General features: G+C 35.7%; 3 protein-coding genes across 3 annotated transcripts in view; 2 read left to right on the forward strand and 1 right to left on the reverse strand.

The window, feature by feature from the left end:
• The window catches only part of LOC134534224 (histone deacetylase complex subunit SAP130-like), a 44285-nt gene extending 32402 nt beyond the window's left edge, over window positions 1-11883 (forward strand). The window contains exons 15-19 of the mRNA XM_063372496.1: window positions 1218-1303; window positions 2095-2333; window positions 5430-5543; window positions 5958-6130; window positions 6949-11883. Of these exons, the coding sequence (XP_063228566.1) occupies window positions 1218-1303; window positions 2095-2333; window positions 5430-5543; window positions 5958-6107 (589 nt within the window). The 3' untranslated portion in view covers window positions 6108-6130; window positions 6949-11883. The remainder of the gene's footprint in view (window positions 1-1217; window positions 1304-2094; window positions 2334-5429; window positions 5544-5957; window positions 6131-6948) is intronic.
• Window positions 11884-12862: 979 nt separating this feature from the next.
• On the reverse strand, window positions 12863-19523 carry LOC134534226 (uncharacterized). Its single transcript, XM_063372498.1, has 4 exons — window positions 19238-19523; window positions 18438-18552; window positions 15803-16364; window positions 12863-14425 (listed from the first exon to the last, which is right to left on the reverse strand). Exons 2-4 carry the CDS (start codon window positions 18541-18543, stop codon window positions 14224-14226), a joined length of 870 nt encoding a protein of 289 aa, XP_063228568.1. The 5' UTR covers window positions 18544-18552; window positions 19238-19523; the 3' UTR covers window positions 12863-14223.
• Window positions 19524-19729: 206 nt separating this feature from the next.
• Window positions 19730-25651, forward strand: part of LOC134534225 (DNA topoisomerase 3-beta-1) — a 29638-nt gene continuing 23716 nt past the window's right edge. The window contains exons 1-3 of the mRNA XM_063372497.1: window positions 19730-19997; window positions 23036-23178; window positions 24516-24713. Of these exons, the coding sequence (XP_063228567.1) occupies window positions 19907-19997; window positions 23036-23178; window positions 24516-24713 (432 nt within the window). The 5' untranslated portion in view covers window positions 19730-19906. The remainder of the gene's footprint in view (window positions 19998-23035; window positions 23179-24515; window positions 24714-25651) is intronic.

Genomic DNA, 25651 nt, shown 5'->3' on the forward strand with positions numbered 1-25651 from the left:
AGTAAAAAAAAAAATTAAAATTGTGGTGTCTCTTGGGTGGGTGTGTGTAAATAACTCTCCTGTGTTGGTTTCCAATAAGTATGTGGAGTAAGTTGAATTTGTGTAGTTAAAATATCTCAGCAGTGCTTGAAAAGCAGTATGAATGGCACCATTGTGCTGTCTGCCTCGCTGCCTTGCCAGTTGCCCGGTCGGCACCGGCGAATGGCGAACGACATGTCTTACTGGGCTGACATTCTGCTGGAGGGGGTGAAATCTATGAATAAACCGGCCAGTTTGTGTGTGCATTCTGCGAGTGTGTGTGGCCACTTAGTGGTGACAGTTCTCCCTCGCTCTCTCCATCATTCTCGTAAATGCCTGTGAACTGGCACAATCTCCACGTGTGTATTTCTACAGGTTTTTAAGATGCAACTGTGACCCAGCATAAAATTGTTTTTTTGCACGAGATTCTTCAGTTCTCAAATGCAACATTCCATGACAAAATTGCAGCCATCGTTGGTGCTTTTGAAAGTCGCATTTCAAAGCCCGGCTTTTTACGTTCTTCAGCTCCCGCGTGAATTTTTCCCTCCCTGACTGTAAAGTATGTGCTAGTTTTTATGAAAGAAACTGACCAGAAAGGGTAGCTTGCTGTTTGTCGTTTTCTTTCTATTCTCGAAAAAGACTGATTTAACAATGTACAATAGCCGAGGATTGTGTGGATTTTTTTTTGTTTAGTTAATGTTTAAATATAAGTTGCAATCATCAAATTCTCTCTGAGTAATTTTGTAAGAAATGTGTGATAATGTTAGCAAAGCATGTTTCCCATCCAAATTAATTAATGTGTGTTAGTAAAATTTTGAATTCTAACTTGCTTGTTCTCCTCCCCTCTCTCTCTTTCCTCACCATCTTTCCCCATGTCCTCATACTTTTTTTTTCTTGAGTTTCCTTCTCTCAACATTTTATTTCCCTTCCTGTTTGCTTTTCTTTCCTTAATGCAAACCTCTCTTCCCCCTTTCATCCTTGTTCCCATTAACCATCCTTAATGACCTGCCCATTGTCCATACTTTAATAACCATATGTTATGAATGATTTGCCCATAATATTTCCTGATGGTGATGGTATGTTACAGTTTCATTGAAGGTGTAAAGGTGAGAAATAGTGTTTTTACTCGGCTAATTTTCCTGTAAATAATTTCACATATGCAGTGATGATTTCACTTGACTTTTTTTTTGTGTTTTCAGTACTAGAAATGAGCTTCCAGATACCAAATTCAGTGATGATGAAATGGAATTTCTTCCTGAGCAGAAGACAAAAGATGTCAAGGAAGGTATGCTTGAAACTAGTAAATTTTTGCAAGACTTTTTTTTATTCTTTTATGTAAATGTGCAATTACTTTTCAACCAATTTAATAAAAAAAAAAGGAGTTTTTTCTCAATTCGTCTGTATATGTATTTTTTTATGTATGTTCGGGCATAACTTCTTTGTTTATGAACCAATTTCAATGATACTTTTTTGGTTGGGTTCAATATAGCTCCAAGGTGGTCCCATTTTAATTTCATTGTTATTGGATGTTGTACTTCGAAGATTCACAAGGGAACTCCTCAAAATCAAATAAATGTATAATGATTGCAGTATTTCTAAGTTTATGCGAATCCCTAAACAAAGTGGGTACCTAACTATAGTCAAGAACGTGCTGGATTGGACTGGACTGTACTTGGACCACAAAAGTAAAGGATAAACAGCACTTACGTGCAGATTGAGTTATGGATATTATGTCAATACCATAGGTATCTCACTATGGAATAATCGGAAACACATTGGAACACTTTAGCGAAAAATAACAGCTTAATTTATTGTGTGTGAATTAAGCAATTTTTAATATATGTTATAAGTAAAAAAGGATAATTTGTGTTTTACATAATTTTAATTGTTGTATGAAGTTAGATTTCGCAATAGTATTATTTCTGACAATGCTCTTTCATCATGTGGCCAACTCAATAAAACTTTGTCATGTAAAAACCTTGGAGGTTTAAGTCACTCAAAGGTGTGAGCTAACACGTCTGAGAAGGTGTGATGAGGTCACATCGGGGCTGCGTGTGTTTGCGTGCCGGGGAGCAGCAGTCCATGCTGCGAGCGAGGAGAAGGCGTGCGCGCCGCCGAAGCGGCCCCAGATCTCGCTCATCAACAGCTACCGCCACACGTGGAAGTCGCGGCACAACCACTTCCTGCGCTACGGCGACGTGAAGCCCAAGGACGAGCGCCGCCCCACGGTGGCCGACCTGGCCGGCCAGAGGCACGTCCTGCAGAAGCTCGGCGGCTGGAAAATCTACCACCTCAGCACGCAGATGGAGGAGCTGGTACGTCCGTTGGCCACGTGTTTCGTGCCGGTTTCTTTTAAAGTCAAAATAATGTAGTGGAACCAATATGCAAATTTTTACCTTGGGTTAGTAAAATAGGGATGTGCGAATCCTTGATTTTCAGTTCGGTTTGAATCTGATTCGAATCCGTGGCAATGTTTGAGATATGAATCCGATTCCGAATACTAAGCACAGAATAATTAAAAATAACTGATTAATTTAAAAATTATGTGTGTTCTCTTTTTTCTAACCTTAACTACTGGCAATTATTTATTACACTGAGATTGAAATGTTTATAATTATGTAAACTTAATTAATAATAAACACTTTAAAATATGAAAACCAAAACATATTCGATTCTGCAACTCAATCGTAATAAACTGCGCGTCACAGGGAAATCTCAGTTTTATAAACGTTTCAGCAAACGAAACCATTTTTTTCTCTAATAAATAGCCAAGACTTTTTTTCTTGTAGGTATGTAATTGTTTTTAGTTTATAGTTTGCTATACGACGAAATTCGTAATTATAGTTTAAGCTCTCGAAATTCTTTTAATGCAACTGTGTTAATTATTTTATTTACATATCTTTGATACATCATATTATAAATACTTACGTAATAGTAGCCTAATTTTATTTTTCACTGCTAGTATTTTTGAGTCGTATTAAATTAATTTATAACTTTTGTGAATATTCGTAATACTGTTCGAATCCATGTATGTACGATTCCAGGTTCGGGTAATTGTGGATTCGAACCGTACCCGAAAATATTGGGTACTCGTACATCCCTATATAATAATGATAATAACAATAATAATATTGGACTGTGTGGTTGAATAAGTGCGTGAATTAATTGCTCAAGTTCAAAAGTGCAGAATCTTACCAAGCTGTTTTTGGTATCCAAAGAGAAATTTTTTAATTTGTGAAGCTTTGGCCCCATGAGCATGTTTACTGGTTTTTGGCCAATTTGAAGACTTGATTTAAATAGCAAACATGTATCAAAATAACTTATATTAAGAAACTTTTATTGCAAAGCTTGAGAGTGCACGGTGTTTTCCGTTTGTCTGACTGGTGTCTCCAGAGAAGTAGAAAGTACTATTCCTCTTATTTTGAACAAGTGTGCAAAATTTCATTAAGCTGAGAGTAAAACTGTAGTATTTATGTATATAATAAGTTTAGAAGAGAGAAGATACCAAAATTTTGTGTGTTTATTATGAAGCAGCTAGCTCAAAACCTGGTTTGTTATAATAAGGTTAACATTATGATGAGGATCACTATGGAGAGTTTTTACTTCTTTGTGATAAGCATTACTTACATAATTGTGCTGCTTTTTGATGATTTTTCTTAATACATTATTGCATCTAAAATAGTTGTGCAAACAAATCAGTGGTAATTAGTAGAGACATGCAAAAGGTGTGTTTATTTTGTGATGAAAAGTGGTGTTATTTTCCCTTAAAATCAGTGTTATTTTTACCTAAAAGTGGGGTTATTATTTTTTTTATTTTTTCAATTTCAAGTGTAAGAAATATGAAGAGAACATTGTAATATAATTGCACCATCAATTGAAACATTATAAATTAAAATTACACAAATATAGGTTAAAAAGACACAACATTTAACTTTCAAATGAAAAAATAGCCATTATAGCTCAATTTTCTTGTTTCAAATTAGTTCTCTTGTCAGTGAGAACATTATTGTATTGTAAAACAAGAAGCGTTCCGAATCAACGTTTGCACACAACATCCACACTGCTTCCAGGCACTTGTCAGAAAATTCAGGTTGTGAAAGTTTTAAAACTTGAAGTGCCTTCACTACATCCACACTGCTTTCCTTCATTTGTTTCTCAACTATCTGTTTTAACTCTCCAAAACCGGTGATCAGCTCCTGGCAGTCCATTTAGTAGAAACTTTACACAACTTAGCAAGCAAAATAGGGCTCATGTCCGTAATCAAAATATTTTTTGGATTAAAGACAGTCAGTGTTTCAAAGTCAAGTCTGCTTGGATCTGTAGCCATCAAGCTGGTAAGCTTCACCAGAGATTTTGTAGACACTTGCACTACACTTATTTTCACAGCAGCTGCTTTCGTGGTGTTCATGTGGTCCAAAACTTATTTTGTTTCGTCAAAAAAATGCACTCCTTCATGTTTCCAAAGTTGCGCTGCACCTTGGTAAGCTCACTATGCAAAATATGAACGTTTGGCTAGCTCCAGTCTTCTAGCCTCGTTATTAAAGTATTTTCGGATTTAAAAAAAAAATTTAACACATATCGCCCAACTACGTATTTACCCTCGCATATAATCCACTATCACGAAATTCGCGCTCACGAAGTTTGGTGATTGCTTGAGGTTTCGGCATATTTTACACTTTCAAACGTATGCTGAGAAATATGAAGACGTTTTCTATCACAAACTACAGTTTTTATAAAATAGTTGCACTGTATACAACATTTTTAAACAAAAAACGTAATTGTTAAGTTTGTTTACTGTAAGAGAACAAAATTAAAACAGTTTGCACAATCCATAGTACATGCAAGATGAACAGTTGTGCGTAATTTTTAATTTGCTTCGCGACACAAGCGCTGTAACGCACAAAATATCCAACAAAATGGCCGTACATTACTCTTTGACTCTGTAAACGTGCCTTCGAGACATGAGGGTTTAGTGCACTAGTGCAGTTCGCCAAGAACGCGTCGTATCAAATAAATAATGAAACGTAAACATTGAAAAGTGTAGTCTTTACGTTGATGGTGTTATCAGTGGTGACAACGGCTATTTATTTACTTTTTTTAAGTTACCAAATGGCGGGAAAGTGTGGTTATTCGTGGTAAACAAACGTATTTCGCAAAAAAAAATTCGCGGTATCAGAAATTATGTAAAAGTGAGGTTATTCGTGTTAAACTTACGAATTTCGCGTAAAAATTCGTTTTATCGTAAATGCGAAATTTGCATGTCCCTAGTAATTAGAAGTGTTGCCACTTGTGTCAAACATTTGAAATTTTCTTCTGTGTCTAATATGATACTGTAATTGTTAGTGGATAATGTAGTGCCAATTAAAGGTATCTGCCTATCTGTATTATAAATATTTTGGTATGTGTTGCAGGCAGAGTTGGAGAGTCATGTGGTTGAAAAGTTGTCTGCCATTTTGAAGGTAATGGAGAAGAAGACAGAAAAAGAAGTGGAAAAAGATGTTAACAGGCTGAATGAGCTCATCAAAGTAAGTGGGGCAGATGACACTTTTTTTTTTGTTTTGACCTGACCTAAACAAAAGTTAGGTATGTGTTTGATTTTGTATGTTAGGGACCTGAAAAAAATTGTGATTGTGATAAACTCTAAAAAAATAATGCGATTTGTGGTGTTTTGAAGTTGAAACGTGATTTTCTAATTTTTCATTAATTCCTACACAAATAAACAAAGTGCATGTTAGTTTCAGTTAATCACCATTGAATTTTATTTCCATGTATTCTGTAATCAACAAATCAGTCAGCAAACGGGAAAAAGTGAAAAACTTGGCAAAATTAATTTAAAAGGATGATAGGAAACATACTGTTTTATCTTTGAATTCTGCTGAATATTGTATGTAAGTGTTTGCTTACACATCTTCATTTAAATTTTATCACTTCTCCTTTAGGGAAACATGCAGCGGAGCAAGATCATCAAAGATCAAATGCAAGAAGCAGAGATTCAAGTGAAAAAAATTGTCGACCATAAGGATCACGTGACGGACATCATCAGTAAATGTGCCAATAAGCGTTACGTGAAGAAGCGGGAGAAGATGTAACATGCACGTCTTGAGGCCAAAAAGTAGGTTCCTCAGGTTTGCTTCACATTTGCTTTCTTTTAGAATGAAACAGTACTACGTATATATCAATACAGTATTTAGTTCCCAATAATGCCCTTTAATGTTATTTTTTATTTTTTAAGGTTTTCTGTCTAGTGATAATATATTAATTTGTTTCTGGTTGAAATTTGTATGTTCCATTCATCCATGAAAAAAATTATAGACAACTGCTATTTAAAATAAACTCTTGATTATCTGCAGAAAAACAAATTTGTGTTACATAATAGCAATATTTTGTACTTTAACAAAGCTTAAATTTATAACTTTAAAACTTTGTGATTTAAGCACCCAAGAAAAACATTTTGCATTAATGAGAGTTTTGTATGGATGGTTTTTATGAAAGAGATTTCACTGTAGAATTTAAAAAAAAAAATTATTATTGGTAAGGTTTGTTTTGAAAATTAAAAGCTAAGGTTTGTATCATTATGAAATTCAACCTCTTAGGAGATGAATGTAGTACATTGTTAGTTATATGCATAAAGTTCTTATCTCTAAATCTGTTAAAAGTGGGAGTAGTGAAATTGGGAGCTTAAGCACTGCTGTATGTACTAACCAAACAATCTAGTGTTTGAAGCAGCAGGCAATGAAAAGTTCCTGCTTTCCTTTATCCCTGGCCATCAGACAGGGATGTGATAGTAGGGCAAAACATGTACATGTCTGTGTCTCCCCATTTGAATGTGTTTTGAAGAATATGCCAGTTATTAATTTAAGTACTTCATATTTTGTTTTCTTAGATTGGTCAACAGCTTGGCCATCATAAATGTGTGTTGCAATTTTCCAGATGAAGAGGCTGCAGCTACGTCATACAAGCAGCTTTACGGACTATTTTTTGAAGACCTTCAGATTTATCCGCGTCACAATTACTGTGGAAGCTGCCGATGGATTTACTAAACAATCCCCATATTTTTTTATGCAAATGGAATGTTTATACCGGTTTATGATAAGGTTAGGAGTTAGCAGATTTATTTGGCTCATTTAACAAGGATAATGTTGTACAGAACATTATAAAATTGTTAAATTGTCAGTGTTAGTGGTGGGTAGGACATCTACCTGAAATGTAATAGAAAAATGACAAGTAGTTGGTGGTCAGCATGAGGTAATAATTCACCCAAATGGAGCATTTACAATACAAGCCATAATTTACATTCTTATGGTTTGTATTGTTTTTTTGTTTTTTTTTACATACCATGTGCCAATTAATCTAAGTATCTTTGGAAGACAAGATTTTTTAAAGTTTATTAAGAATTACTATTAATGCCTTGCTTCAGTTATTTGGCTTGGAGTGCCATTTATTACAACCAGTGATTTGAAAGTGCATAAAATGTCAATGCAGTAAAATGAATATTCTATATTACAAATAATAATTTTTTTTATCAATGTTTGATACAGTTTCAAATCTCTATACTTCAAATAATGACAATTTTTTTATTTTATTTTTAAGCTGTTTACCATCTCAGTTGTGAATCAACATTAAGGTACCTAAGTCATTTTTGTTCAGTATGAATGTGTACATACCCAAATTCGTTGTATTATTGGGGCTGACTGATATAATTAGGCATAAATTAGGTATAGTTTAGTTTCATGTTTTTTGTGAATAGCAGAATAAGTAAAGTTCAGAATGTGGGATAGTTTGCATTCTGAAATTTTTTTTAATACATTTAAATAATGTATACATTAAGTTTGGAAGCACTGCAAAATAATACCTAAAAACACTAAAGCATACACCTTTTGTAACCAATATAAGAAATATTCATTGCTGTTGCATGAAAGCAGGCATGAGTTACTTTTAATGTGTAACATTCAATCTTATTAAAAAAAAAAAAAATCCATTCTAATTGTTTGAATATAATATTTGTAATATTCATACAGGCATAAAAATACATTGGAACTGCATTTCGAAGCAGGTATTCCAGCGAAACATCTCAAAATTATAATGGTTTTCTTTCTGTGTTAATCTTTCTTTAAGTTCCTGAGTATGTGTGTTCCTGATCATTTTACATCTAACATGAGCTACTGTTTTAATGCAAACTTATACTGTTCTGTGCATACGTGTGCTAACATTCCTCACCAAGCTTAACACATTTGCACATAGGTGTGTTCAAAGCTTTGGATAATCAGTCTTGTTAATTTCACATAGAAAATTTAAAAACTTAAAAGCAAAAATTTTTAAAAGCTCAATTTAACAGTTTTTTATGGAAATAACTGTCGTTATCGGCCGACTATGTTTTACTGAGATTAGAACTAGTCAGGTCATTTAAAATATATTTTCATAGTCAGGACACTCATAAGGCAAAATATCTGCATGTAAAACAGCTAATGCATAAGTTGGAAAAAAAAAAAGTTCTCATTAGATTTACTTTTAGTATCATCTTTAATTGATATATTTCATTTTCTCTTGCTATGTAGAGCTGTAGAGAGAGTAGAAAAACAGTTTGTGCAAACAGCACCCGTCCTATGATTATTATGATTTGCTTCAAAATGTGTCAGAGAGAAGTAAACTTAAAAAGATATAGTGGCCACAATTGTTTACCATTAAGACTCATCAAAACTGATGTGCATGTTTTTTTTATTTAAAACCATAGCTAATTGCATTTGGTACACTTTATATATATAAAAAAATGAGTACAATCATTAATCTAGAATCCTGTGACTTCTTTTTAATGTTTTAACTTTACACTGTCTTTGATGCATAAGGATGATTATCATATGGTATAAATGAGCTGCAGTTAATGTTATTTTGCAACTGTCCAGTTTTGGAACAGTTTTTGGCTCTTGGCTGATTTTGAAAATTGCCATTTTGTAAGTAGCAAGTATTGACTCTGTAAATGTAATTACGCTTGTGAAACTTGTAAAGAGTAAAAAAGAAGCAACATACAGGAAATAACACAAAACACCAAATAAAGAAATATACAAATCATTGTATAGAAAATTACATTTTAAAAAGTTACACTTATTTTAACCTATTTAGAGATATTGGATCTATTTTTTTTAAAAAAATCTTAGTATTAACTGTATAATAATTACTATAATAAGTGATGGCTGATGGGACAAAATCCATTTTCTCGAATCCATATCTCAAATTTGAATCTTAAAGAGTACCTGGAACATACCCCTCGAATCTGAATCTACGTATGTCTTAAGGGTCAAAAATAAAATAATATACTATATACAAGAATTAAAAAAAAAAAAAAAATTAACAATGGTGTTGAAATATTCATCCCTGTAAATGTTTGTTTCACAAACTAAATTTTCAGAATCAACACAGATTGTAGTTTACATATTACATATTAAAAAGTAAAATATCTTTGGGTATGGGAACAGTATTGACATGAAGAAAAAAATTGTACTAGTAAACTTTAGAGGTTATCAGTGTTAAATTTTTTTAATTTACTTTATTTACTCTTAATATTTTTTTTCTTGAATATGGAATCCTATGAATTTGATGGTACTTGAGGATTTGAGTGGCTCATCCCTAATAATAATAAAAAAATGAGATGTTATTTTTACAATAAAGCTAAATTGTCTGTAGACAGTGTTTTTAATATTCACTGAAGTGAAGTGGCTATTATTTTAAAGTGTTACCTTACACTCTTAATAGCAGTTCGCTTTGATAGGTTTTGTCTGTCACAGGCCCTATTTTCGGCAGTACAGTGATTTGAGGCTGTAAAGCCTGAGTAAATGTTTTCACCGAGTTACATTGACTAGAATATTTACTTTTTCAACTCTGGTTAGAAGTTCCTGTAATGCCTTAAGACTTTTTATGTCAAAAATACATTGTTTTCCACTTTCCACTCTACATCTCAGTCTATAATACATACATATTTGTCAGGCTGGTGTTTCATTGGAAATATACTTCAATATAAACCTGTTGTGCAATTTTGTTCAGTGATAAATGAAAAGCTTGCTGAAATTTCTATTGTCTTAATCAAAGTAGTGCATTTAAAAGTAGACTTTTTTTTTACCTTCATTTGTGTTAGACTTGGTCAAGTGGAGCAAATGCTTTGAAACTTGTGTAATTATTATTTGGTAATTTTTCAATTTTTATTTCACTGTGACAAATTTATATTCCTTTTTTTCTACTTTTATTTCCTCTAAGGCTATTATTATTAATTAACCCTCAAATCTTCTTCCTCAATATTCATATTTCAACTCATTTTAAAATATGTTATTTAAAAACCTGTGAAGCACTCCAACCATCAATGCCCGTCTGTAAATGATTTAAGGTTTTTCATGAACATACATGTAGACATCAAAATGTTAATAAACAAAAAATAAATACAGGTCTGTACATACGAAAGTCCTCTATTTTTAAATATTAACAATTTAGTGAGCTTATCAAGAAGCAAAGGAACTCATGGTATTTATACCAGCTAGTTCTGTAACTGGAACGGTGATAGCAGCCAGCCATTTTGGATGCAAAGAACTGGTTAGTTTTGTAAGTTTTTGGGCACAATAAGACCAGTTTGAAAGTGCTCATTTCTTAATTTCTTATTACGTTTTTAATTTTTTAAGGGCTCAGAAACCATTTGAAATAATGAATTTCAACCATACCAACATAGTTTAAATTAAAATACACTTATTTATTTTTTAATGCACGATTCTTGCAAGTTTTAAACTTATATGCAATCCTTTTCTTTGAATCACAAATTTGCATTCCTTAACCTCCAAAACAGTAAATTAGATCATTTTTCTGCCACAAATGTTAAATTGCATGCCCCCAAGCAAAAAAAAAAAAGAAAGTATCTTTACTGACCACACCTAACTAAAAGCAAAGTTATGCTTTATGGTGTGTTCGTAGTTTGTGTTAATGTGAACTGTTCAAAACAACTTGCATTGTAAAAAATCCTGGCTGTAACATCTATCCTAATGTGGAAGAATATGTAATTTGTTTTGAATTCACATTTAGTACATAAATGCTAGTTTTTAATTTGTTCTTATGTGTTTCAGTAATGTTAACATGTTTTTGCTATACAAACGTTTGTTAGTGTGGCAGCAGATATTTTAAATAAAAAAATATTGGTGGTGTTAACACTTAAATATGTAAAACTAGTGATTTATTATAACCAAATAGTACAGAAATTTTTTTCTCTGTTTTGCATAATTTTTTTAAAAATAATTTCAATTAAATATTTATTAAGTTTGTTGTGTGGTATATGACTGCTGAATCATGGTAAATCTTTTGTGACATATTTTAGTTCAATCCCAGTAATACAGGAAATGATGTACGCGTGGTAGCAACAATGGAGCCGCTAAGAGTATTGAAGGAGATGTCTCATATAAATATTCACTTGTGTACATTTTTATGCATAAAAATAAAATCGAAAATTTTAGGTTTTTGTCGTCAGTACTATTGTAAGATGAAGTGTAGAGATAACTTAGGTTTTGGGTACAAAAATCCCTGTAAGAATTTTTTTTTTTTAATAATTAGCTGTCTGCTATTATATGTTAATACAATATTTATGTCTGTGTTTCTGTCGAGAGTTTAGTAATACACAGAGTTGATTTTTTTTTAAGTGAAGCATATTGCCATATGTTGTACAATTAGCAGTGTTGATTGTTGTATGCATAGATTGTTTAGCATAGGGGTAAGCTGATTGTGAATGAGAGTACTTATGTAGGAAGCCTTTATTATTGTTAATTTTTTTCTAAAGTTTTGTTTTTATTATATGATTGTCACACATGTGCCATTTTTCTTAATAAAAAAAAATGATGTATATTTGATAGCACTACTTCCCTGACTAATACATTTTCACTCCTGTGTTGTAATTATTTCTCACAGAGTTGGGTTTACAATGGCTTTTTCTGATTAAATAAGTCATTGTTAGCAAATTTTTCTGTTTATCAATGTGTTTAGCTATAACACAATGATTATCTTAAACACAAAAATAGTTCTAATCGTACATATTTGAGGTTACGTTACGTGGGCATATATGTGTATATGTATATATATATATATATGTATATACATATGTATGTATGTATGTATGTATGTATGTATAAACATTTTTGCACTTTGTAATTATTTAAGATTTTAAATTAAAAACTTATGAATTTGGTTCTTCATCTTAATAGAGAAAATTAGGAAATTTAGTGAAGTATTGCATTTCGGTGGTGAGTGGTGCCTTAATGTTCTTTTCAGTATTAATTCAGTTTTATCACACAATATTGTCCCATTGTAGTGTCTCCTTAATATTCTTAAAAAGTCCTTAAATTTCAGTAAATTTTTTTGATAAATTTCCTAAATAAAGAGTGAAGGTGTGGAATTAATGGGTATCTGTGGGTGTTTTAACGGTCTTTAATTTCCGACTTGGCAGCAAAGAACGCCTTGAGCAATGCGCGGTACAATCAACAAGAGGGTACAAACCATGAATGTTCAGCTGCCCAAATGCAAGTTATTTTTATTCTGGATGCATTGCACGAAAGAAACAAGAGTGGTTCTTTGTATGTAAAGATTACAAAATGATCCATGTGGGCACAGAAAGCGAACCAAAAGGGATTTCTATTATAATTGTATTTTTTTTTTTTTAATTAAAATTGCAAAGTTGACTAGTAGCCTATTGTCCAGAAACATGATAGTACATGTGAATAAGTGACTACATAACTTTGTTTTTGTGTTGCATGTTATATAACTGTTACTGTGTTCTAGTATGTTTCTAGTACAGTCAAGTCAGGATAACATAATGCTAACATACAAGTGTTGAAAAAATATATATTTACTTGAAATGTAACATTACATAAAATATACATAACCATGTATCTGCTAGTTACTCAATAGAAACATAATAAAACATTCAATACATAAATTACAGAAAAACAAAACAAACTTTATAATTGAGCAAAGAAATTATTAACATAAAACCACCACAAATTCAACCATTATTAGATATTGAAGTCAACATATATTCAAATGTGTAATCTATGTTCTATTTCACTCTGAATACAAAATAGATTAATTCAGACTTTTCACATGATTAAGTTGGTTTTCCTTGTTAAAAGTTTTTAATGATAATACTATCCATCCTTCATCAAATACCTTGCATAAATGTGTTAATTTTAGGGGTGTATGAAGATAATTTTTTCAAATCAAAGCGACACATCCAAGTCCAAATGAATATTTTGCTGCACTAAGAGAACTCCACGAATAAAACTTTCCCAGAGACAAAAGTTGAAGACAGCCCTTAATTCAACTTGGAATCTCCGAAGATTCGCACAACTCTATTTAATTTTTTAGCCCACAGATCCTTTACAAAATTTTTACATTTACCAAAGGAAGCTTCTAACAACGTAGAGAGCAAAATAACGTCCTTGGCTGGCTGTCTTGCCCACAGCAAGTAGCCTGGAGCAAAACTGAGATAAAACTGTTACAAGTGTTGATTTTTAAATGGCTAGTGATCCATCCACACAGTAATTCTCATCAATCTAGCACAAAATACACAGGCTGTTTTACTTTTCAACAACGAGGTCTTTAATGTTAATGTTCACCATTTGGCAACTAAAATTGCATCATAAAAATATGTTGTTTACAAGAAGAAAAATGTAGAAACTTGTACATCTGTGCAATCCAGTTTAAGTGAATGTAAAACACAGTGGTAGAAAGTGATAGCAAGCCTGTAAGTTACTGTTCAAACTACGACTTAAAATAAAAGCAGTGAATATAAAAAAAAATTAATAAATTATTTGTTACGTGAAATGTACATAAGAAGCACTTATTTGTTGATGTGTACTTACCAATCAATCTTGTAACATTCAAATGGTACAGTAAAAGGTCTTCAATCTGGCATTCTATGGTAACGCCCATGTTCAGATGTTTTGTTAAGGATTCTGGTTGTTGACCTTGCACTGCAGGCATTTTTTTGTTTGTGCAGTTGTATCATTTCAGAGGGTTTCCATTTCAGCACGGTTTTTCCAGTTTTCTAGTAGGTTACAGTTTTCATTTTCACACTTGGTATTCCCGCAAGAACTATGTTGACATTTGTTTGCACGGCACCGCGGCGGTAACGAACGCTCCAGATCCAAGACCTTCTCTTCGGGCTTCGGGCGTGACCAGCAGAGACGATCACGTCGCCTTGGGCGGCTTGAGCAAGCCGACGCCGCGCAGGTACCGCACGATGAAGGGCGTGCAGGCGAGCGTGATGCCGATCCTGACCGGGGCGAACACCTTGTGGACGGCGTACGCCACCACGAAGGTGCTGGCGCCGGCCGCCACCTGGCCCGCGTCCACCCCCAGCTGGCCGAGCCAGTGGGCCATGTCCAGGCCGCTGGAACAGCAGGCACAATGCCCACTCTACACTCCGACGACATCTACTCCCTTCAAAAGATATAGTGCACATCTTTGTGAATTTTTCAGCATGTTTCGTTTGCTGAATTATACTATTTTATTTTGATGTATAGACGTGCGTAGGATTTCACAGAAGTGGAGAGTATCAGATTAAAACACCCTGCTATATCACACCCACGCCCCCTCTTCCCTAAAAATACAAGCAAATAGTTTTACGTGTATCACACACAAATTTTTAAACAATTTAAAAAAATCTTAACTGTTGTTTTCTTTTTAATTTTTACCTCGTGGAACACTATTATTATTATTGCTTTTAAAGTTTAAAAAAATGTTGTTCAAAATAAACACATTATCTGAATGATTCTTGTAATGAGAAAGATTGGTTTAAAACTTTTTTTGGACATCTGCCATTGCTGGTTCACACAGTATATCACAGAGAAACCTCAAGAATGAACAATGGGAAAAAAAAGATGAATACACAACCACACAGAAAATAAACCAAAAATCAGTTGAGGTCAGAAGTTAAATGCATAGACAGCACAGAGAATTATAAAAAGAAAGAAAAAAATCACAGCACACATTAATAATACAGTGGACTGAAGATGAGACAGTTGCAAATACAAACCTAATGTTATGCTATAAAATACAAAAAGGATGATAAATACTTTTATAAAAAAATATTTAAAACATAAGCAGCAGGGGTAACTTCTGTGTCTGAAAAGCAGTCAAAGAACACCTCACTCAAGCTCCACGGGTTGTCCAACCAGGAGACAAGTACTGAGCCGCGCTCGAAGTTCGAAGCAAAGCGGAGCGGGTTGCACCAAATCAGGGATGTGACGTAACTCTTCTCCTGCTTCACGGAGCAAAAGGTAACGGGGCGGAGGAGAACACCCATTACAACAGAATAAAAACACAAGTACCCACCAGTTGGATGGCCATCAACAGCAGCATGTGCCTTGCACTAAACACATAGCTCATCAAACACTAACGTAGTATTAAGTGAGCCAAATTCAACCGACTGCACTTTTCTCCAAGCAAGGCAGCAGTTGTGTGGCTGGCATGATTGCTGCACATCGTCGATATTTCTTGTAACTGGTTCTGCTGTAAAGTTACGTGGTGTTGAAAGAGGTGGTGTAATGATCTTTGCATCGCTGTTTGCTTTCAAATTCTTTCCTTTTGGGGTGAGAAGGGGGAGATTCATCCCTAAATCCCGCCCACCACCTTCCTGTGTAAGCCCCTACCCAGGTTCAAATAACTACTAAAAACAATGGGGTGAATTCCTTCCCTAATATCACTCACCTGTGCTACGCGAGATACAATCTACACCGACACCAGGCCGGCGACATGACGCTCTCACCTGCTCACGGCCGTGTAGAAGGCTCCCAGCGAGAGCAGCGAGATGCCGACGTGGAACACGACCACGGTGGCCCCGTAGTCCCGCACCGCCGCCTTGAGGCGCTCCTTGCGCGAGAGGGAGGGCGGCGCCCCACCCGCCGCGGAGCCCAGCCCCCGGCAGTGCAGCTCCTGCATGTCCTGGGACACCCAGCGGTCCGCGCGCCCCCACTGGCCCCCGGGCATGTTGAGGTGCGTGGCCTTGCCGAGCGCGGAGAAGGGCCGCGGCACGTTGCTCTGCATGGCGCAGGTCAGGCTCACCGTGCTGGCGCAATCGTAGCTCTGCAGATGGGGGTCGACGGCCGGGGGGGCGCCCCGTCCCTCGGCAGCCCCCCACGCGCCCGGCTCCTTGCACACTATCATGGGGCCCGTGAGGTCCCGCTCCCGATGCGGCGAGAACTGGAGCTTCTCTGCCCACAACACGTCCTCCAGGTTGCTGGGCAGGCGGAGAGGCTTGGCCAAGGGGTACTGGGTCCGGGCAGTGACGTGCAGGCGTTCTGCACGCTTGTCTCCCGGGAGCCTCACGCCTGAGGCAGCACCACAGACACACTCACTTACATCTAACTTAACATTCCTTAAGATACAGTACAATAAGTTCCCCATAACAAGCTACATGTAAAGATGGATGTTGGTATATGTGACGTTGGTAAACTCCGTTTGACCGATCACCATGAACGTTGGCATCAAAGTGCTTTTTTTTTTTTACATGGAGAAAATTTCTATGCTATCCACATTTTTATAATTCTTCACTAGAATGCGCTGCTGCGCATAAACTTCTATTCAACCGATAATCATGAAAAAGTGATGTACATATATATTTGAACAAGGAGAATATTTTCACTGTTACGCAGTTTTGCACTGCGTAACTATTCGACTACTAGACAGCACCCCTGCCTATCTGATGGATACCACCCGCAGCACAGGGGCGCGCAATGTTCGATTCCTGCACGCCGGACGGCAATTAATCGGGGCCGCTCGGGCCGCTTCGACTCTGCCCGGCTTCGCGGGCTTCGTCCGGAACTACCAACGATGACGTACTTCCGCTGGCGGGTATCCAGACTGTTCCTCGGTCGGGCCACGGCGGACTGTATAAACCGGCCCAGCCAACGCTTCTGCAGGCAGTCTCCGACTGGCTCAGCAGCATGAACCTGCAGTGACTACGATCTACACCACCGGCCTCCTCCGTCACGCTGCCCGCTTCAGGAAGAAAACGGTAAGAGACGCCGTCAGAATCTAAATCCGTAAGGGACTCTGAAAAATTTTCAACCCAGTAGAATATTACAAGTCCACGAGGGACTTAGAATAAATTCAAGCCAAATTAGTTTGGACTTAGAATTTTCGCAGAGTGAGGAAACAGAAAATTTGCCTCGTCTGTAGAATGAAGGGAACTGTCTCGTGAAGGTTACGGGATAAGTAAAGTAAATGTTTGACTGGTGTTGAAAGTAAAACGGCAGTGGGGCAGTGTGGCAAGAGACGGAGGAGAGGTCGAGTACCGCATAACGTAAAGTGTACCAACTTGCAATACGTTGAGGCTTACCGTAACGTAACCAACGTAGTTTTACGTAACGGATTCGACTGAACTGTTATAAGTTCCCGGACTACACTATCAATGTAACGAGCACTCCTGTGTGAACTCCAGTACGCAGCTACATCGTAGAACGACTGACAAAGCGAGTAAAGATAAAGACTGCTCGCCGCAATATTGGCGGGGCACCACGGCATACCGCTGTCAGTAATCAGGAGACATTTGAATATGACTCGCTGACTAAAAGTGTGTGTAAGAAAGTAAACATTTTAAGTGTCATAAATTTGGTATTGAGACTTACACCAGAAACACTGTTTATAAAGAATCAGACCACGATGAGAGAGAATGTAAACTAGTTACAGATAATATTTAACTGTACTAAGCGATTCATGTCAGTTCTCCTTGATTATGTTCTTTCACTTTTCTTATTCTCTAATTGTAATTTCATATGTTTGGCAAAGGTTAAATTCATGTTAGTACAGTTATTTAACGTAATATTGAATGTGCCAAAAACCAAATGATTTGATGTTCATAATTTCTGCTAATATAATTTGCTGTTTGCCTTATAATGCGTTAATTTAATGTGTGTGAAATATAGATGTGATCCAATATTGTTAATTATATTTTTCTGTTCACAGACATCGTGGGCACTTGCTGTAATCGTCAAAATAAGAATTCAGAAGGTTGTCATATCTGAGGATGCGTGTATTGAAGGATGTGATGATGTTATTACAAGTTTTATTAATAAAAGCACTTTTGTTTCACGAACTTTAGAACCACTTTCTGAGATTCCACCCCTTGTCCTCCCGCCCTTCCGGACTGGAGGTAACATCACGATGTCCATTTTGCTATAACTCGCCACTAGATGCATTGCAGTACAGAAACTTCTATACTGTTCAACTGATTGCCATGTAAAATTGACGTTCAAATTAAGAATACAATATTACTGTCTACATCTGATTTTATAAAAGTTCCCTTCAGCTGGCAACTCCTCATACTGCAGCTAGTATACTTATAAATACATTAATATTGAAATTAATTAGCTCCTACCATACAAAAAAAATGCAGTACATACCAACAGTAGTTCTGTTAGCAGTGGAATACTGGATCAAACTCTTTGGGTGAAAATATCTTCCATCTCGTCGCAATACTTTTCTTGCCAAAGTCCTCAAATTCAACATTTTGATTACCTGCAAATAATGTTCATGCAAGATAAATATAAAAACGAAATATTAAAAGTATAAAAATATAATGGCCCAAAAACATTTCAGGATTTATCCCCTATTTCAATATTTGCATACAGTATAATTTACCTTCAAAGTTAGTACAATTTTTTTAAACAAATTTTTTTCTTTTTAAATTTATTATTCACAATAAATATTTTTGTTAGTAACCTTATAAATCTATTGATAAAAATCATGTTACTGTAGTTCCAGAAAAATTTTCATTAACACATGAACTTGACATTGTTCTTGACCTGGTTGTCAATGCATGGTACACAATGCACTCACAGGAATGGTATAATATTTCTGGACCTTATGTGCATGGATTATGCTTCTGTCTGTGTGTATGATATGCACAACTATAGAGAGGTTCACTGCAAGACCATCCTTTGGGAGTAAACTTAGGGACGTGTGTGGTGCGTGAAAACCATGTTTTCCAATTTTTTTCTCTTTCCGTTCTAAAAAGCCGCGACGTCCGATAATAATCCGAACGGAACTTAATGGTAGAGAGTAAGAAATATTCTTTTGTTTTATGTGCTCTAATGCCTAAAACCAAGACGTATACCTACCCTAACCTTACCCATGTGTAAATTAGACACACTTAAAGCCCAGCATTTTTTTTATTGAAATGATTCATCAAATGTATACTCACGCACAGTCCAATAAAATAAAATTGAAGTCCTTCACGTTAATTTCCCATGTATATTAGACATTTGCTTTCATTTACCACCTGATTTCTTCACCACTTCATCTGATCTACATTCTGGCAGAAAACAGGTTTTAAATCTCAAGCTACAAAGGTCGCTCAGCGGTATACATGAGCTTTTTAAAATTGCTTCATCCGCCTTCTCAAATCCAAGGTCGTGTTTTCAATTGGTAGTTCTTCTTGTTCTTATGTTGCTATCCTATAGCACACTTCTGTGCACGGCCGTGCTTCAGCGAGATTGTTGCTTCCAATATATATTTTCTTATAATGTTCATTCAATATTTTTTTTTTCATAATTTTAATCAGGTAAATTTTTTGATGTCATTATTACATACTTAATTTGATAAGTATGTCAACCTCAGAGCTACGAAACAGTAGAGAAATTTTACACTGCTGGTATTTTTTGCAGACACTGTATGGAATTAGTTGAGATTCATTTGTTTTCAAAAGGGAGCAATGTTTATAAATACGACCATAATTCGGAAGGTGTGTCATGTCCACCCGGTCGTTGCACTCCGTTCGATCTATTAAAGTTTTTTTTATTTATGATTTAATCGTTGGCTAATGAGCCTCTTCTTTACCCAATAAGTTGTGCCCCTTGTTTAATACATCGCAATGAAGACAGCTTTGATGGTTGCGGAAAAGCCTTCCCTGGCTGCGTCGCTAGCATCAATTTTAAGCAATGGAAAGAGTGCATCTAGAAAAGGTATATGTGTTCTGTACTGCAAATCGAAATCTTTATTAGTCAAAGAACTGGTAAATGTTCCGTTTAACTTATCCAAGTCAATCCCTTGATCCTGTTGGCATGATCCTGTACACATTGATCCTGTGGGACATGATGCTTGCTGTTTTAATTACGTCGCCAGATCCTGGACTTGAGGAAAAATTGTCATATAAAAATTAATTATGATCGCTAGTTGAATATAAAAATAAAATTCCATAAGACTTGACATAATTTGTTTGTATTGTGATATTTTTATTGTGTTCAGTATCTGTCGACATACTAAATTAAAACGGCAAACATCGTGTACCCCAGGATCAATTATATAGGATCAAGGGATTAACTCAGATACGTGATACGGAACAATTACTGAACAACTTGCAATATCACTATTCTGCAATACAGAATCGTCAAGCATAATTCAAGCCCAGTGGCAAGCATTCACCCTACTTTTCTCTTACTGTTCTTCTGGCTAATTTATTTATCTCTCTTAAACAGGTTATTAGGGTAACATTGTTACAGCATGGCTTTTCCGTGAAGTAATAAAAATATTCCAAAAACACATTTTTCATAAACTAGGGACGTTCCATTTTTTACCGTTTGGTTTCTGAATTCCTACTGGTTTCTGAGAAATTTCCATTTATTGGTCGCATTAGATAGCCTATGCAGTGAAGTGGCCATCACCATGTTGTGTTATAATTACGTTGTAGATTCTGTGGTTTTCCATACATAAGAACATGTGTATTTTGTATTTGGATATTGTGACGCAATGGAAGGTAAATAAAATTAAAATAACAATATTGCGAGTCCCTACTGTGCATCCAAACCCAATCGTCAACCCTTGACAGGAATTTTATTTTAGTAGTATGGAGACGCGAAGCGCCAGCTGGTTACGTGCGATAGTACGTAACCAGACGCGTAAAAGGAATTGTCAATAATTACGTGTATCAAACATACTAATTGCATTTTGTATGTCAGGTTACGTTATATTGCATGTAACAAGATGGTGCTTCGCGTCTCCATATTGCTAAAAGAAAATACCTGTCAAGGGTTGACACTTGGGTCTGGATGCACAGTAAGGGGAGAAAAAAATATATATATATACCTATATATAAAAATTTCTATTTACCTTCCACATTGTCACAAAATCCAATTACAAAATATACACGTACTTATACATAGAGAGCCACAGAATAAAGTTGCTGCTCTAAAACACAATGGTGGCGGCCACATCACTGCACAGGCTACCCATTATAACGTATAAACGGTAAAAAATTGCGGCGGCCACGTCAATGCACATGTATTGTTTTATAAGCTATGAACAGTGAGTTCTCAGAAACCAGTAGGAATATATACAGATGCTGTTTTCAGGGTAAATGCAAGAACATCTTTGGTGTTAGAAAAAAGTATTTTTTTTTTTGTTTTTTACTATCACTTCATGGGAAAGTAGCTCTGTAAGAATATTATTACCTGCAGTGATTTTTGTTGCAAAACCAAAATGGGGATGCCCAAACGAGGGGTTCAAACCGAGGTCCTCTTGGAATGTGAGGCCAGTGTCTCTCCGTAGGTGTTGTGACGCAGAGTACAAGCGGATTGTTGGTGAGCACAGGTGTTCCAGGGGATAGTGTCGTGACGCGGGGAGCAGGGGCGGGAACCTAACGAGCTGGAATGTTCACGAGTAACGGAGGCCAGGGAAAGAGACGGCTGCGAAGGAAGGCTTGTGTAGCACGGAGCAGGATCCTGAACCAGGGAACAGCCGTGAGCAGGTCGAGAGGCGTGGTGGTTGGCGAGGAGGAACAGGGGTCAAGTGTAGAGGTGAAAACCAGCATCGGGACCAGTTAGGCTAAGGCCGAGACTGCATTGGCAAGACTCAAAAAGTTGGCTGTGATCGACTATAGGTTCAGGTTATTTGCTGGATTTGTGTTTGACAGCTGCTGAGGTAAATTAGAGATGTAAATGTATAACAATTACTGCATCACAAATATCAGGAAAATAATTATTGAAGACATTTGGTAATGATTTTACATTACGTGGATACCAGATTTTTCGAATGCACATGCGCTTTCCCTACTTTAAGTTGTAAAGCTACATATTCTTATTTAAAAGTTACCACTTACCAGTCAACATTTTAACAGCACCTTTAACTACCCATCTAAATAAGCGGTAGACATGTCTGGATTCAGATGAATACAGGAACTAGGTGTATTTTTCAATGGTTTTTAAGATTTGGGGAAGCGATTTAGGTTAATTACTCTGTAAGTACTGTCTGTTAAGACAATGAAAAGAAATAAACACAATGGTGAATGACGATATGTAGAATATTAATTAAGAGTCATGGGTGATAGTAGGCCTGGTTGTGAATGCTTTGAGTATAGACTAAATGGCTGGGTTAAAATGTTTTTTTTTTTTTTCAAAACTGATGGGATATATGAGGATCAGAAAGAACAAAATTTGAGAATGGTTTTTATAATAGTGAACTGCAATGCAAATGACTACGTACAAATCTTATTTTCAAGAAGAATTAAAAATTTTACATGTTGCTATGGAATCACTCCTGTTGAAGACCAAATATTTTAAATCTAGCCCCTACTATCAATAAATTCAAGAAACGTTCTTTAAATGATTCTTACAATGAGGAATTTTGATTTAGTGTGGTTTCTTGGACATAGGCAAATGCAGTTTTGCACTGTTTGTCATTGAAAAATTTTGAGAGAAAAAAAACAATAAATAAAAATACGAAAATAAAAAATTCATTCTTGTTTTCTGTGAATGTTTTATTGTCATATTTTTATTTATTGTTTTTTGATTAACATTTTTTCCCATGACAAACAGTGCAAAACTGCATTGGTGTATGTCCAAGAAACCGCACTAAATCAAGTACAAGAAATTTTTCTTTGCATAATGTATTAGAGAAAATGGCTGTAGAAAACTTAAAAAAAAAAAACATTTTGAAGGAACCCTAGTAATCTGTAAATCATGCTTGTTGTGTTGTTCAGTGTGGTAAACTGGAGTTAATTTTGCAGGTTTGGTTGGGAATTGTTCTGTGCATGAGTGGTCGGGAACCTTGCATAACGAAACTGTCCATTTCAAGATGACTTCAGTGTGTGGGCACGTCATGACGTTGGATTTTATTTGGAAGTACAACAATTGGGATCGTGTTGATCCGGTAGGTATGAAAGTGATTTTCTGCTCTTATTTTTCTGTGTCATAGGGTCTAGAGATGTCAGTATATAAGAAATGTAGACTTGGGAAAATTTTCCGGTAATGTACCAGAAAATTTTCAGCAAAACCGAGAAATTTTCCACTTTATTTTTTCACGGAACCACAAAATTAAATTTTTTCATCATTTTCATGCAAACAGAACTAAAAACATAAATGTAGCTTGCCACCATCAAACGCGCATATAGCAATTAGCAGCGTGAAACAACCGGAAAATTTAAATGGCTATCATAAAGTTGTATTTAGCTCTCCAATATGTTTGGTATGATCCGTGATATTTACGAATGTGACTGCATCCGGGTTTATGTTGCAACACGTGGGTGTGCCATTTTGGTTCCACATTTATGCCCATCGCGTCCGTTCTATTTTCATGAAAGTATTCCTACTAAATGCCGTTATTGAGAGCTGAAATGTTGACACATAAACATATTTTTTACAACGTTACATACCAATCTACATAAAATGAACATCTAAAACGTAAATCTTTGTTGGTCCGGAACGCCAGTGCAGTGTGTTACCACTATGCCGCCTTGTGCCTGTCACTTGTCAGCTGGATTTGTGATGTGGTTTGAAGCGGGCCGATGTACCATCACTTGGTTGTTTCTGTACTTGCTCTCCCAATTGCAGTTTAGTTTTCCTGTTTTAATCGGTTGTTAATTAAAATTCTCTTAGTCATTATGAGTTACTTAAAGTAAATGCACTCTTTATCTATTTATGCTTTAAGTTTGCAAGAAAACTCCAAGCATGATAATTTTAATGTTTTATCATATATTATTGAAAGCTGTCGAAATGAGAATAAATATTTTTTTTTTTCCTTTTCCATTTATTGTATTGCTATTTGGATTATTAGTTGTACATGTTTTGTAATGTTTGTCTGAGTGTCTAAGTGTATTGTAATACGTATTTGTAGGTCTACGTATTCATGTGATAAGCAAACATAGGGCCAAAATAAACAAATAAAAATAACGAATAGCAAGTGAAAACCTTAAACCAACTTTATTTTGATGTGATCACTAATTAATATTATAGATTGCCTTTAAAACAAAATTTAAAAAAAATCTTTATGTTTAAGTAGTTATTGTTGAGAGAAGCAACAGGATTAAATTTATTTATATATTCCTCCCTAACTCTTGCTTAGAATCTTTAAAATCATGTTTTTATATCATCTAGTCTTCTAGCCTTGTGGCTTGTGGCTTTGGTTGTGCCTGCGATGCCTAACGAAGCATGTGTATTCTTCGCGACACGTAGTCTGTAATGCTGGAGGGACACTGCACTTGCTCGCAGGTGGAACTGTTCTCGTGCCCCACCGAGAAGAAGGAGGCGGTGCCGAAGCTGAAGATGCCGGCCTTCCTCGCCCAGGAGGCAAAAGGGTGCGACTACTTGGTCCTCTGGCTGGACTGTGACAAGGAAGGTGAAAACATTTGCTATGAAGTCATCAATGCGGTCCAGAACACTATGAAAAGAAGCGTTCAGAATCCAGATGTAAGCCCAGTGTCAGCAAAGTAAAATAACTCTCTTCCTATAAGTTCGTTTGAATAATGGAAATGATTTTGAGTTGTGTTTTTTTTAATTTTATTTTACCTATTGAATACCCGTTTCAAAATATTTGTTTAGAAATTCCAGGTATACCTGTTTTGTTAGTTTTTGCTACCATTTATTAGTGCTTGATTAATTATATATTAAAAAATTTATAATTTCAGACTTGTTGATTATTAATTATAATTCACATGTGCTCAAAGTATATTATAAAGAACACTACTTTATCATAATTTACAAATTAGTTTTTTTTTGTACCACCACCACTGTACAGTATCTTGTTGAAACTTGTTTTTGATAAGCTGCCCATTCCTCACGTAATAACTCGGCAAGTTCTTCACTTTTGTTTTCTCGGAGCGTATTTACTGTTCCCACAGCAGGTGGAGGAATAAAAATTTGCCATGTTACTATACAAAAAAGACCAGGAGTAACAGTTCTCTCGGTACTTGATGTTCTGTGCACTTTATGAACTTACAAAACCGCTCCATGTGTGTTTAGATGATTAAAACACTCTTGGCTCAGTCACTAAGCAACAGTGCTGGAATCTTTGCTCCTCCGCCATTAAATTTGGTACCGTATTTTCCAGTGTAAAGAGCGCAAACTTTATGTCCGTTTGAAGAACTTAAAGCCGCTACTCGTCTTTAAATGACAAATATTGTTATCCCACGATACTTAAGTCAGTTTTGAATGGAGCTGTTGCAAGGAAGGTGGGGAGATGTTTTTTTTTCACGCTTGTTTTTATGCTTACAACCTCTTTGATGGTGTTCTGTATCTGTCATGTCTATTTTTCTACACTGCAGAATGTAAATGTAATATTGCAATTGATATTCCTCCTTTTGTTTATAAAACTTTTCGTCAACAAGTTCCAGTGGCTTCATGTCTTG

The sequence above is a fragment of the Bacillus rossius genome, chromosome 7, assembly GCF_032445375.1.
Source record: "Bacillus rossius redtenbacheri isolate Brsri chromosome 7, Brsri_v3, whole genome shotgun sequence".
In the NCBI taxonomy this organism is placed as follows: domain Eukaryota; kingdom Metazoa; phylum Arthropoda; class Insecta; order Phasmatodea; family Bacillidae; genus Bacillus; species Bacillus rossius.

Bases quoted from the DNA above. Each gene is read 5' to 3' on its own strand.
- LOC134534226 (XM_063372498.1), bottom strand. From the start codon at position 18,543: ATGTTGAATTTGAGGACTTTGGCAAGAAAAGTATTGCGACGAGATGGA. The intron at 16,365-18,437 runs GTATGTACTGCA...GTGCTGCCTCAG, and splicing joins TGCTAACAGAACTACTGTTG to GCGTGAGGCTCCCGGGAGAC. The intron at 14,426-15,802 runs GTGAGAGCGTCA...CTGCTGTTCCAG, and splicing joins TTCTACACGGCCGTGAGCAG to CGGCCTGGACATGGCCCACT.